At 36.8% G+C, this 13,422-nt stretch overlaps 1 protein-coding gene across 2 annotated transcripts in view; it reads right to left on the minus strand.

Moving 5' to 3' along the window:
• cntnap2a (contactin associated protein 2a) overlaps nucleotides 1-13,422 on the minus strand; it is a 445,145-nt gene that overhangs the window by 231,193 nt on the left and 200,530 nt on the right. For both annotated transcript variants that reach the window (XM_048174365.1, XM_048174366.1), the window contains exon 4: nucleotides 7,887-8,034. In XM_048174365.1, the coding sequence (XP_048030322.1) occupies nucleotides 7,887-8,034 (148 nt within the window). The remainder of the gene's footprint in view (nucleotides 1-7,886; nucleotides 8,035-13,422) is intronic.

Here is a 13,422-nt window from a genome sequence, read left to right on the forward strand (position 1 = left end):
AGCTGGTCATTACTAGGGGTGGGAATTGAAGGAAATCTCATGATATGATACGATCACAATACATGGCTCACGATAACAATAATATCACGATACAGTGATTCTGGGATAATCGATATATTGCTAGACAACCCTATAATGATATATCACGATATCTGTCTAACTATGAAAACAAAATGCCAGTGAAAAGGTTAAGTGCAGATTTTCTCTCTTTATTAAAGTCCAAACTATTAGAAAATAGCACAAAAAGTTTTTCAGTCTTGCTTATACTTTTTAAAAGCTTAAAGGTGCCATCGAACGTTTTTTTTTTACAAGATGTAATGTAAGTCTAAGGTGTCCCCTGAATGTGTCTGTGAAGTTTCAGATCAAAATACCCCATAGATTTTTTTTAATACATTTTTTAACTGCCTATTTTGGGGCATCATTAACTATGCACCGATTCATGCTGCGGCCCCTTTAAATTGCACTCTCCCTGCCCCCTCTGAGCTCTCGACTATAATACAGTGCATTTACAAAGTTCACACAGCTAATATAACCCTCAAATGGATCTTTACAATTATGCTGCACGCATACATCGATTCCTGTGAGTATAGTATTTATTTGGATGTTTACATTTGATTCTGAATGAGTTTGATAGTAGCTAGGCTGCAGCTAACGGGCTAAAGCTAACATTACACACTGTTGGAGAGATTTATAAAGAATGAAGTTGTGTTTATGAATTATACAGACTGCAAGTGTTTAAAAATGAAAATAGCGACGGCTCTTGTCTCCGTGAATACAGTAATAAACGATGGTAACTTTAACCACATTTAACAGTACATTAGCAACATGCTAACGAAACATTTAGAAAGACAATTTACAAATATCACTAAAAATATCATGATATCATGGATCATGTCAGTTATTATCACTCCATCTGCTATTTTTAGCTGTTGTTCTTGCTTGCTTACCTAGTCTGATGATTCAGCTGTGCACATCCAGACGTTAATACTGGCTGCCCTTGTGTAATGCTTTGAACATGAGCTGGCATATGCAAATATTGGGGGCGTACATATTAATGATCCTGACTGTTACGTAACAGTCGGTGTTATGTTGAGATTCGCCTGTTTTTCGGAGGTCTTTTAAACAAATGAGATTTATATAAGAAGGAGGAAACAATGGTGTTTGAGACTCACTGTATGTCATTTCTATGTACTGAACTCTTGTTATTTAACTTTTTTAATTCTAGGGCACCTTTAAACTTTTTTGTTGATATACTATTGACATATTTAGCCTAAGTTAACTGCTTATTGACTTGTTTTATATAAACCTGGTACAAAAAAACAAAACAAAACAAAAAACCCTCTTTTATTTAAACTGGGAACATCTCAGTGTTTACCAGCTTCCTTAAAATAAACCTGGGAATAGTGTTGTCAAAGGTACAGATATGGGTATTTTAAAATGTTAAAAATGTACCAGGGAATACCGGCTTAGCCTAGCATTTTGAGCCTAGCATTTTTAAACACATCTGATTGGCTATTGTGTGTTCACGTGCTCAACATACATGTCTGTGATTGGCTACAATGATCAATGCTTCACGTTCACAAACATGTTGAAAATAGACATCTTTGACGCTCTTCACCGAGCGCTTACAGATTCAGACGGAAGTGTTTGAAAGCAGGCGTCTATCAGCGGATCCCTAATATATCCACTGATAGACAAATCCGCTGATAGGCGCCTGCTTTCAAATGCTCCCATACCTATCTGTGTAAGCGCTCGGTGAAGAACGTCAAAGATGTCTATGTTTGTCACATCAATGGTACAAAAGCCTAAACGCGCACAGACTTTGAACTTAAACGTGGCTGGGGCATCTATTGTTTTTCTCACACTGCTGTCCGCCATCCCGCCGGTAAAAACCTCTTTTTCTTAGGCTAGTTAACTTATGTTCACATGTTCCTCATTCATGTATTGAGCACCGCCTTGAAGTAGCGACGCTGGGAGCAGGGAAATCTATTTAGAGCGCCTTATTTTATTAATTAAAATATCGATATTTGGTGCCAGCGTATCGACATAGTCATTACCCATAGTGTGAGCTGGTTTAAGATGGTAATTTCTTGGTTTAAGCTGGTCATTTCCTTGTATAAGATGATTTATGATAGTCATTAGTTGGTTCAAGCTGGTCATTAGTTGGTTTAAGATGGTCATTACCTGGTGTAAGCTGGTTTAAGCTGGTCATTAGCTGTTCACACTGGTCATTAGTGTAAGCAGGTTTAAGATGTTCATTAGCTATTCAAGTTGATCATTATGGTGTAAGCAGGCTTAAAGGGATAGTTCACCCAAAAATGAAAATTTGATGTTTATCTGCTTACCCCCAGTGCATCCAAGATGTAGGTGACTTTTTTTCTTCAGTCGAACGCAAATTATGATTTTTAACTGCAACCGCTGCCGTCTGTCAGTCAAATAATAGCAGTAGATGGGAACTTCAACTATAACAGTAAATAAAACTTGCTTAGACAAATCAAAATTAAAACCTGCGGCTCGTGACGACACATTAATGTCCTAAGACACGAAACGATCGGTTTGTGCGAGAAACCGAACATTATTTATATAATTTTTACCTCTAATACACCACTATGTCCAACTTCGTTCAGCTTCCTGTTAGTGAGGTCAAAAAACGCGTTCTGAAGACGGAAGTAAAGTCTCGCCCATATACTTCAATGAGCGCGAGACATCACTTCCGTTGTCAGAGCGCGATCAGACCTCACTAGCCGGAAGCTGAACGAACTTGGACATAGTGGTGTATTAGAGGTAAAAAATTATATAAATACTGTTCGGTTTCTCGCACAAACCGATCGTTTCGTGTCTTAGGACATTAATGTGCCGTCACGAGCCGCAGGGTTTAATTTGGACTTGTCTATGGAAGTTTTTTCGACTCTTATTGTTCAAGTTCCCAATCACTGCTATTATTTGACTGACAGACGGCAGCGGTTGCAGTTAAAAATCATAATTTGCGTTCGACTGAAGAAAAAAAAGTCACCTACATCTTGGATGCACTGGGGGTAAGCAGATAAACATCAAATTTTCATTTTTGGGTGAACTATCCCTTTAAGACGGTCATTAGCTGGTTCAAGCTGGTCATTACCTATATTGTGATCTGGTTTAAGACGGTTATTGGCTGGTTTAAGATGGTCATTACTTGGTTCAAGCTGGTCATTACCTAATGTAAGCTGGTTTATGACAGTCATTACCTGGTTCAAGCTGACCATTTCCTGGTGTAAGCTGGTTTAAAATGGTCATTAGCTGTTCGCACTGGTCATAGATGGTGTAAGCAGGTTCAACCTGGTCATTAGCTGGTTTAAGATGGTCATTAGCTGTTCAAGCTGGTCATTATGGTGTAAGCAGGCTTAAGATGGTCATTAGCTGGTTCAAGCTGGTCATTACCTATATACTGATCTGGTTTAAGATTGTCTGGTTTAAACTTGACATTATCTAAACTGGTTTAAGATTTAAGGTTTAAGGTTCAAACTGGTTATTACCTACTATAAGCTTAAGAAGGTCATCAGCTAGTTCAAGCTGGTCATTAGCTGGCGTAAGCTGGTTTAGGATGGCCATACATTGGTTTAACTAATTGGTTTGGTCATTAGCTTGTGTATGCTGGTCAATATTTGCTGTAAACTACAGTAGTTATTAGCAGGTTCAAGCTAGTCACTAACTGGCGATTAGCTGGTAGGTAGTTTGTTAAAGGTAAGGTTGTCAATTTAATGTGTTAATGTGATTATTATTAGTAGCAGTATTAGTAACAGCTTTGTATTATTGAATATTAAAAAATTACAGTACTTATTAATGCAATTATTTGTGCTCGTTGAATTTCAATTTCAATTTAAATTTTTTTTTTTTTTTTTTGATATTATCTAAAAATGTGGCACTCAAGGTGTAAAAACAGAGAGATGTGACACTATAGCATCAAAGATGTGTATTGACTGTTTGACAGTCTTTGTTACAGGTCCAGCAGGAATCAGCTAATGATCAGTTACCAGTAAGAAACAAGCTACAATGTTCCAAAACACAACTACCAGTTTAATCTGGATTATCCAGCAGGGTGAGAATACTGTGCTTATTTATTCCTCCCTATGCACTCATAAACAACCATTTGGAGATGGCGGCACATATTTATCGGCATCAGTGATCACCTGCATGAGATGACTAAGGAATATGAGCAGTTTCACCAGCACGAAGCAAATGTGGATGAGACCCTTTCTGACAGGAAAATCAGTGCAGCCAAACCCCTCTGGGCCATTCATGAGCAGGAAAACAGCTTGAGGAATGATACGTATCTAAAGCTACCAGGCTTCATTCATACTTGTCATAAACACATACATTCAGAAAAGCTAGGCGTCAGGTTTATTTACACTATCCTTATTTTAATGGCAGTATAAAAAACAGAAAAATGTCTCCTATGCTACAGTTTAATCCATCTCAAGGGTTTTATTTTTCATCTTGTCCTCAAATAAATAAGTTAATAAATGAAAAAAGTGAGAAGTTAGACATTGGATAAAAAAAAATAAAAAAAAATCATTAGTAAAGATGGCTCTTCTGGTCTGGGGGTAAATGACAGATGATTACATCACTGTAATGAGAGAACTGAGTGTGATACTTCTCAAACCAATTTATGGGGGTGTTAATTGAAATTTGTTATCAAGATCAATTTGGCAACACTTAATATAATGAAAGTGATGAATTTGTCAAGGCTACACTCCATTTCAGAAAACAGAGCATGTTGATAGTTCATAGATGTAATTTTTCTCCTTGCTCATGAAATTACAATATAATAAAAGGCTAGATTGAAGTAAAAATGAAAAAAGAATACCAATGAACTGAAGCAAGTGGAATGATTAATGCCATTAATTCAAAAATGTGACCTATAGGGGGCGCTTGCCCTGTAAGCATTCAAATTCTGGGATGTTTTTGACCTCACTGGAGACATCTGCTCCAAAACACATCTGCTCATCTGGAAAGCATTGCTGTTTAAATCCATGATTTGCAATGAGTGATGCCTTTCAAACAAATGAAAATCCAGCAAAGCTGTCTCTGTTAGATGATTAAATAAAATAGCTTATCCTGTAATCGCAACTTCAGTTCAAAGAAAGGAAAAATATATAGCCAACATTTTGTGTTCAGTAAGTACCTTGTTTGTTTTTCATCTTGTTGGTTTTGTGAAGCTGGACCAGAATAACTCTACAATACACGTATATGTAACCAAGGTCAAAAATTAACACTTTAAACTTTTAACACTAAACATTTGCACAAATTAATGAAATTATTAAATAAATTAATTATAATAAACAAATAATTTTATTCTAATTATATTATAGTATAGTATAATAATATAAGACATCTACTTTTTTAGATATATAATTTATTTACTATTTACTATATTTACTATATTTATAATACAAGTAAATTTGATAAATATTGCAAAAATAAACTACAGGTAAAAATATTTTTAAAAAACTAAATTCCATTGTCAAAGAGACATATATTATAAATTAATTAAATAAAAATAAAATAAAAATAATCATAATAAATTACAAAAAAAATAATTGTATATCATTACAATAATAATAATATTATGATGTATTATAATAACAACGATAATAATATATAAAATATCTACTTTTTTACAGTATATATTTTTACATACTGTCACGTCTGTTTTTGGTTTGTTCATGTCATGAGATTCCTTGATCTCCTCATGTGTTCTGGTCATGTGTTTCCTTGTTTCATGTGTGATGTGCTGATTGGATCTTTTAGTAGCCTACATGTGTCTTGTTTTCATTGGTTCCTTTGTTTCATGTGTCAAGTTCTCATTGGTTGTCATAGTCATGTGTTTCCCTGAATCATGTATTTAAAGGATTGGTTCACTTTCAAATGAAAATTACCCCAAGCTTTACTCCCCCTCACCCTATTTTTTATATACTATTAAAAGATTACTATATTAAAAGAAGCATTTATTAAGTATATAAAACACGTCAAAACTCCGGGAAACAACAAGCATATCGCTGAGAAAAAAAATATAGCTGAAAACACTGCATGTCTACACTTTTTTAATCAGGATTTGCTAGCATGCAAAGCATTCAGCGCTGAACAAAAACTCTGGTGTTTTGAGTGGTAAGTGGAACATCTCATTGCGTTTCAGAAATCAACAGATTTGTCTATGGTTTGCTACATTGCTCAACGCTGCAAAACACGTTATTGGAAACTCTGCCTATGCTTGAGCCCATAAAGCATTTTTATTAGATCTTAGTTGTTCTTTAAAAACAACAACAACAACATTTTTATAGCCCATTTACTGTGTTTATTACAAACAAATTATTAAATGATAAAAATAAATAAATGTAACTGAACAAAAATTTGCGTTGCATTTAAAACAGGGGAAACAGGGGGTGCTGCAGCACCTCCAGCACCCCCACTTCCCACGCCTATGCCTGAAGCCCAAGACTGGTTGCCCACTGAAGCTAAGCAGGGCTGAGCCTGGTTAGTACCTGGATAGGAGACCTCCTGGGAAAAGTAGGTTGCTGCTGGAAGAGGTGTTAGTGAGGCCAGCAGGGGGTGCTCACCCTGTGGTCTTTGTGGGTCATAACGTCCCAGTATAGTAATGGGGACATTATACTGTCAAGAAGCACCGTCGTTCGGATGAGATGTTAAACCGTGGTCCTGACTCTCTGTGGTCGTTAAAAATCCCAGGATGTCCTTCGAAAAGAGTAGGGGTGTAACCCCGACATCCTGGCCAAATTTGCCCATTGGCCTCTGTCCATCATGGCCTTCTAATCATCCCCATATACTGATTGGCTTCATCACTCTGTCTCCTCTCCACCAATAAGCTGGTGTGTGATGGGCCTTTATTGACTTTATTTCTCTGATTGTGTTCATCAGAAAAAAGAAAGTCATATACACCTATAGGATGGCTGGAGGGTGAGAAAAAGCTTGGGGTAATTTTAATTTGAAAGTGAACTAATCCTTTAAGCCCTCATATGTTTGCCTTGTCTAGTGGTGGTGTATTGAAGTAAGTTGCTGTTGCATGTTTCCATAGGCCAGGTGCCAGGTCTTTTTATTGTCAAGTCAAGTTCTGGTATTTCAAATGGGACATGTTCTATGGTTTGGCAAAGTGTTCATTTTGGACCAGGGTAACAAATGCTCTTATTGATTTAATAACAAGTGAAGTGAAATGACAAATTGAGAGGCTATTGAAGACAGGCTTACTAGAAACTTCCATCCAGGCAGGTGTTTTGGAGCTGGTTGAAGCTACACTCTGCAAGACAGTGGCCCTCCAGGAGTGGAGTCTGACTCATGTGACCTAGACTTTTGTTTGTCTCAATTTTACATATAACCAAGAACATCCTGTTGGGGAATACTCTGCTTGATTTTACAGGGCACAGTATCAGTTCTCTGTTCTGTTTTAATGAACACCAGGGTGGCATACTAGTGGATATCTGTGCAAATCATGGAAATGATTTGTATGGGATGGATACCTGACCTTGACTTTCAAAAAAGTTGTGTCAGCCATTTTTTTTTTTAAATTGTACCAGGATCTTTCTGAATATATATTGCCATCTTGCACTGCATATTAATCACTCTAGTGATCCAAAAAAAAAAGAAGATTAGAACACGTTTCCTCAGTATGAAAAGAAACTTTTAATAGATAAAACTGTACATTTTATACTGAGCTTAGCAAATGTTCCAGCTATAATAAAGATTAGGCTACATAAAAAAATAATGCATAGTTATTAGGATGAAAATTCCCATAGGCTTCAGCATCATATATATTCCACATCATATAAATAACTGCCATACTATGCTGTCTCAGCAGATATCTACTCTATGTGGAATGTGTCAGTGCAGAGTCAACTTACAGTACGGGCACCCGTAGATCTCAAACCTGAGGCCGATTCGTCCCTCTTCACTCCAGTCTAGAGGAATGATGCGCAAATAACGGGCCACAACAGGGTTTTGAAGATCATGCCGGACCACACTTTCTGTATTGGAGTTACCTGCAAATGCCTGCAAGACAGGTGCGACATATGTTATTTCACATTTTTTAACTTAAAGGTGCCCTAGATTCAAAAATTGAATTTACCTTGGCATAGTTAAATTACAAGAGTTCAGTACATGGAAAAGACATACAGTGAGTCTCAAACACCATTGTTTCCTCCTTCTTATGTAAATCTCATTTGTTTAAATGACCTCCGAAGAACAGGTGAATCTCAACATAACACCGACTGTTACGTAACAGTTGGGGTGTACGCCCCAATATTTGCATAATGCCAGCCCATGTTCCCAACATTATGAAAGGGATTAGACAAGGGCAGCCAGTTAACGTCTGGAGCAGCACAGCCGAATCATCAGACTAGGTAAGCAAGAACAACAGCGAAAAAATGGCAGATGGAGCAATAATAACTGACATAATCCATGATAGCATGATATTTTTACTGATATTTGTAAATTGTCTTTCTAAATGTTTTGTTAGCATGTTGCTAATGTACTGTTAAATGAGGTTAAAGTTACCATCGTTTCTTACTGTATTCATGGAGACAAGAGCCGTCACTATTTTCATTTTTTAAACACTTGCAGTCTGTATAATGCATAAACACAACTTCATTCTTTATAAATCTCTCCAACAGTGTAGCATTAGCCATTAGCCACGGAGGACAGCCTCAAATTCACTCAGAATAAAACTTTAACATCCAAATAAATACTTTACTCACATAATTCGAAGCATGCATACAGCATGCATGACGAACATCTTGTAAAGATCCATTTGAGGGTTATATTAGCTGTGTGAACTTTATAAATGCGCTGTAATATAGTCGACAGCTCATGTGGCAGGGAGCACGCGATTTAAGGGGGCGGCGCCGAGTGTAAATCAGTGCATTGTTAATGATGCCCCAAAATAGGCAGTTAAAAAAATTAATTTAAAAAAAATCTATGGGGTATTTTGAGCTGAAACTTCACAGACACATTCAGGAGACACCTTAGACTTATATTACATCTTGTGAAAAAGCATTCTTGGGCACCTTTAAAACCTAGGTATATCTCGCATAAATAAAACTCTACTGCAAGCACTTAACCATAAACAAAGGCACTTCTAATAATCACTCCTATTTAAAATAATTCTTCCATTTTTATGTTAATATTCAGCACAACTGCGTGACTGTGAATGGGATATTGATCATTTACTCTTATGTGTCTCATATCTGGTCAAGTGTGGTTTTAAGAGATCTTCATGAAACTTTCTACTGTCCAGTCTCAGAAGCTGAAATCACTAGGCAAAAATATAAATAAATAAATTGAGGCGACATGTGGGTGGAATCAAGTTGCACGGCTCTGTGGTTCACGTTGACCCTACGCATCTTCTTGTGTCACGCAGAGCAAGAAATTGATGTAGTGGCCCATTGAGTGGTGGGGAACTTCAGTTTCCAGACAGACCATGTGGGATTGTTGATAAGCAGCTCAAAGCCACCAAACTGGAATTATGCGGATTACAGTACCCCTCCCCCCACTCTAAAGAAACCACCATTATATGAACTTTATTGTACAACTGGGGATTTCTTGTCAGGAACATGCTGAACACGTCAATACTGGAGGCTCCATACGGTGGTCCAACTTTAGTGTTTGAAGTGCTGATTGCTGTGCTCTGTAGTGGGCGACTGGGGAGTGTTCACTTCATCTTTCATTGTGAAGAGAGTTGTTGTGAGGTTTCAGGTGACAGTGTTTTATGGGTGGCCCTCCTGGGCATAATGAGCACAGAGCAGAGGAAGTGGGGTACACAAGGGGGCGCTATAAATCCTGCTAAAAAAAACTTTTTTGGCTCTCACTACATTTATTTGCCCTCACAGACCAAAAATTAACATCTTAAATGTCCACTGACCTATTTTTACTTCCATTGTTTTTAGAAAAGCGGATTAATCCGCATAAATCTGCATTACTTCGCCCAGCACAATCCAGACTAAAAGTTCTGCCTTCATGACCAGAATGACTCAATTCTGTCGCAGTTAATTCCAGATCCAGACCTTAAACAGTCAGCGAGTGTGTAATTAGTTAGCCAAATGCGAAGTCACCCTGAGAGCTTTGCTGCCTGGCATGTTGTTTAATCAAGCACCTTCACAATTTAAAGCACAAAGGCCTGACGGAGATAGAGGCTGTCTTTCATTAGCGGAGAGTTCGGGTTTAGGCAGGAAGCCAGCTGTAACTATCATAAGCGGCACATTCACTGGTTTCCCATAACATAATTAAAGTTGCTTTTTCTTATTTTGTGTCAAAGCTCCTGGGTCTCTTCTTCCTTTAACTGCTATGAACAGTCATCCACTCTTTGCAAATTTCTCACTGTGACGGAAAGACACTGTTCTGAACGTTTCTGGTGCAGAAATAAGTCTAGAAAACAAACAGGCAGGAATCATTACAACAGCAACTTAAGTAAAGAGCACAAACAGGTTGACCTTAAAACAATTCATCAGACACGCAATCTCTCTAAGCATCATAACAAGAATAAAACATGCTGATGGTTGTTCATGATCGATGATGATCTTTTTCTTCACTTGAAAATGTTAGATTAACACCCTTCTTCCAAGAAAGTCTAATATATAGCTGTATAATAATGGCGGATTTGTGGATGGCTGCCAAATAAAACATTCAGGTCTTGCAGTTGTTGTCAGTGTTGTTTTATGTAGCCATTATTTTGTTATTTCAAGAAATCTATTGATTTTGTAATATTTTACCCTAAGAGTAAGAGAACTGGAAAATCTTTCATGGTATCTTTTCTATTGACAATCATAAGAACAATCTATTAAAGCTAAGCACATGACCAAAGCAATCTGAGAAGGTCTTAAATCAAAATTATAGTGAATCAAGCAGCTGTCACACATTGTGATCCAACGCATTAATCTGTTTGACGCTCATATCACATTTTGAATGGTTAATTACTATGCTAACACAGGTGCAGCGTTTGCTGCGGTCTCAACTGATAAAATAACTTCTGTAAAATTGCACAGCATACTTATATATACTTATTGCACTGCTGTCCCCACCACTTTAAAAGTTATACATTTTAATATTAGTCATTGTACTGAAGTCAAAACTAATCTAGTTCGGTCATGAAACTCTAGAGGGCACATGCTGATAGGTCCTTTATATGCAATCTGCAAGCAATCTCAGCATACTACATGGCACAAACTGATTGGCATATGCTGATCTTGCAGCCAATGAGATTGCTTGCTCCACATTTAAATAGTCTGGTTCATTGTTTGATATAAGCTAGTCATGCAGTTCTGAAACCCTCCTCCCCCAGCTCCACTTGTCTATTTATGCAGCAGCAGCATATCTTACATGCTCACAGCAAAATGTATATGTATCTATTAGCAGTAGCAAATCCATAGTTTCTCTGCAGCAACAGCAATAATCAACAGCAGCAAAGCAGATCTAGTTCGCCAAGACCAAATACATTAACATATATAACATAAAATATAGACATAAAATAAAATGTATTTTACATTTAAATGCCAATATATTGTCTTTCATTTGTCATTGTCCTAAAGCCAAAACTACTACTGCTAATAATAAAATAAAGGCACAATATGTAAGTTTTGCTGCTAGATGTCGCTTATTTAAAACAATAGCAAAGGCATAGCTTGATTGCTTTTTTTATTATGCTTATAATGCTTATATGCCGCAGTCAGCCTCTACTGCTCATTTCGTTTTGTTGCTTTTGTTTATTATGATTAAAGTTACGTTTAACATCTGCCTTCTTCCCTGAACTTGAACTTTGTTACAGTTAAGTTTGATCACTTAAATTCACATTATTTTATTTAATTCTAATATTTTGAATTAATACTCATACAGGTCACTTTATTTGATGAATTAAAATTGTGGGGTAACGCAGTACTGTTTTACTGGTTAAAACAATCATACTAAAAATGTGTTTGAGTGTGTTAAAAGTTAGGTTATATAACGTTACTCTGTACTTAATCTTGTATATTGTATGGTGGAGAAAATGCTGTATTACTGTTACTACAAATAAAGCTCTTTCTGATTATGCTATGTTAGCCACTTGACAAAATAGTGTTGTCTCTGAAGCATGGTACAAACATGTTATTCACGGTAAATCAATAAAATGAGAGATTCATGCAATAAGACTATAACAATGATTACACTCTCTGTTGATAAAGGTATCAAACAGTTACTCACCTGTCTAATAAAACACAATATATTAAAGAGTCTTTGGTGTTTCCATGGTTTCTACGGAAGTAAAGGGAAGTGCGGATATGGTGTCGCTGACAGGCGGCGCAATGACACGGGCCGTTACACTAGTTAAAATGGCTGATTTCTCTGGATTTAATCATTGGAAACATTTGGGACAGTGTAAGTACATGTCAACAAAAGTCAACAAAATATATAACACTGTTCAAGGGTTTTTTGGATATTTGAATCCAAAAATCTTACATGTTAAGCCACTAATTAATGTTTAAAACAGCAGTTTTGTTTTTATGATACCATATTTACTACTTTTTCTCCTACTCTATAAATAGGTCTATATACATAAAAATATACAGATGCCTTCATCTTTCTGCATGTCATACATGGCTTGCTTGCTGCAGATTCTTCCACATTACTAAGTAATACTTAGACGATCATGTGGTAAGTCAGTACGATTCTAAAAAAACACCATTTTACATCAGTGTCAAGGCAACTAAGTGATGAGCATGTCAAAGTGAGCATTCAGGATTCATTGCAGAGACAGAACATTTAAAACCAACTACATAATTGCAGCCTTGCTTAAATGATTTATAGACATTCAAATGCTTTTATGTGGAATCGCAACCACATTTTACAGCGTAATCAACGGGACACCCAGCGATACATCTCTCTGCCAGCAAAGTGAAAGCATGTGTATCAAAGTGAAAAAAAATGTGATCCAGTATTTAAGAAACCATTATCCACCAACCGAGAGCATTTGGCACTCTCATACTTTTCTTGCCACTTGGGGTTGTCTTGACAGATGAGGTGAGGACAGCTTTTCTCTCAGAAACCAAGAGCATAGCTGAATCAGTCAAAATGCCAGCCATATGCAGATGTGTGAAGGGCTGAAGGGACAGCTAACTCAATGACACTCTGAATCGCTGTACTTTAGCGATGAGAGACTCACTCAGGAGTGGAGTTAAAGGAAAAAAAAAAACTGACATAGAATATGTAAGCTTCCCTCATTTCACAGTGTAAGCAAAGTAAAGTCTAGCTCAAGAGTGAGCTAATGATGGGCAGGGTAGAAATTTGACACTGAAAGTCCAACAATGGTTATTTTCTGCTAACACTTTCTACATTCTGACACTATTAAAATGACACTGAAATGGTTTCAGGGCCAAACAAGGAAGTAAAGTCTTGGCCTATTTTGCAGAATAT

This window comes from Megalobrama amblycephala, linkage group LG22, assembly GCF_018812025.1.
Source record: "Megalobrama amblycephala isolate DHTTF-2021 linkage group LG22, ASM1881202v1, whole genome shotgun sequence".
Classification (NCBI taxonomy): Eukaryota; Metazoa; Chordata; class Actinopteri; order Cypriniformes; family Xenocyprididae; genus Megalobrama; species Megalobrama amblycephala.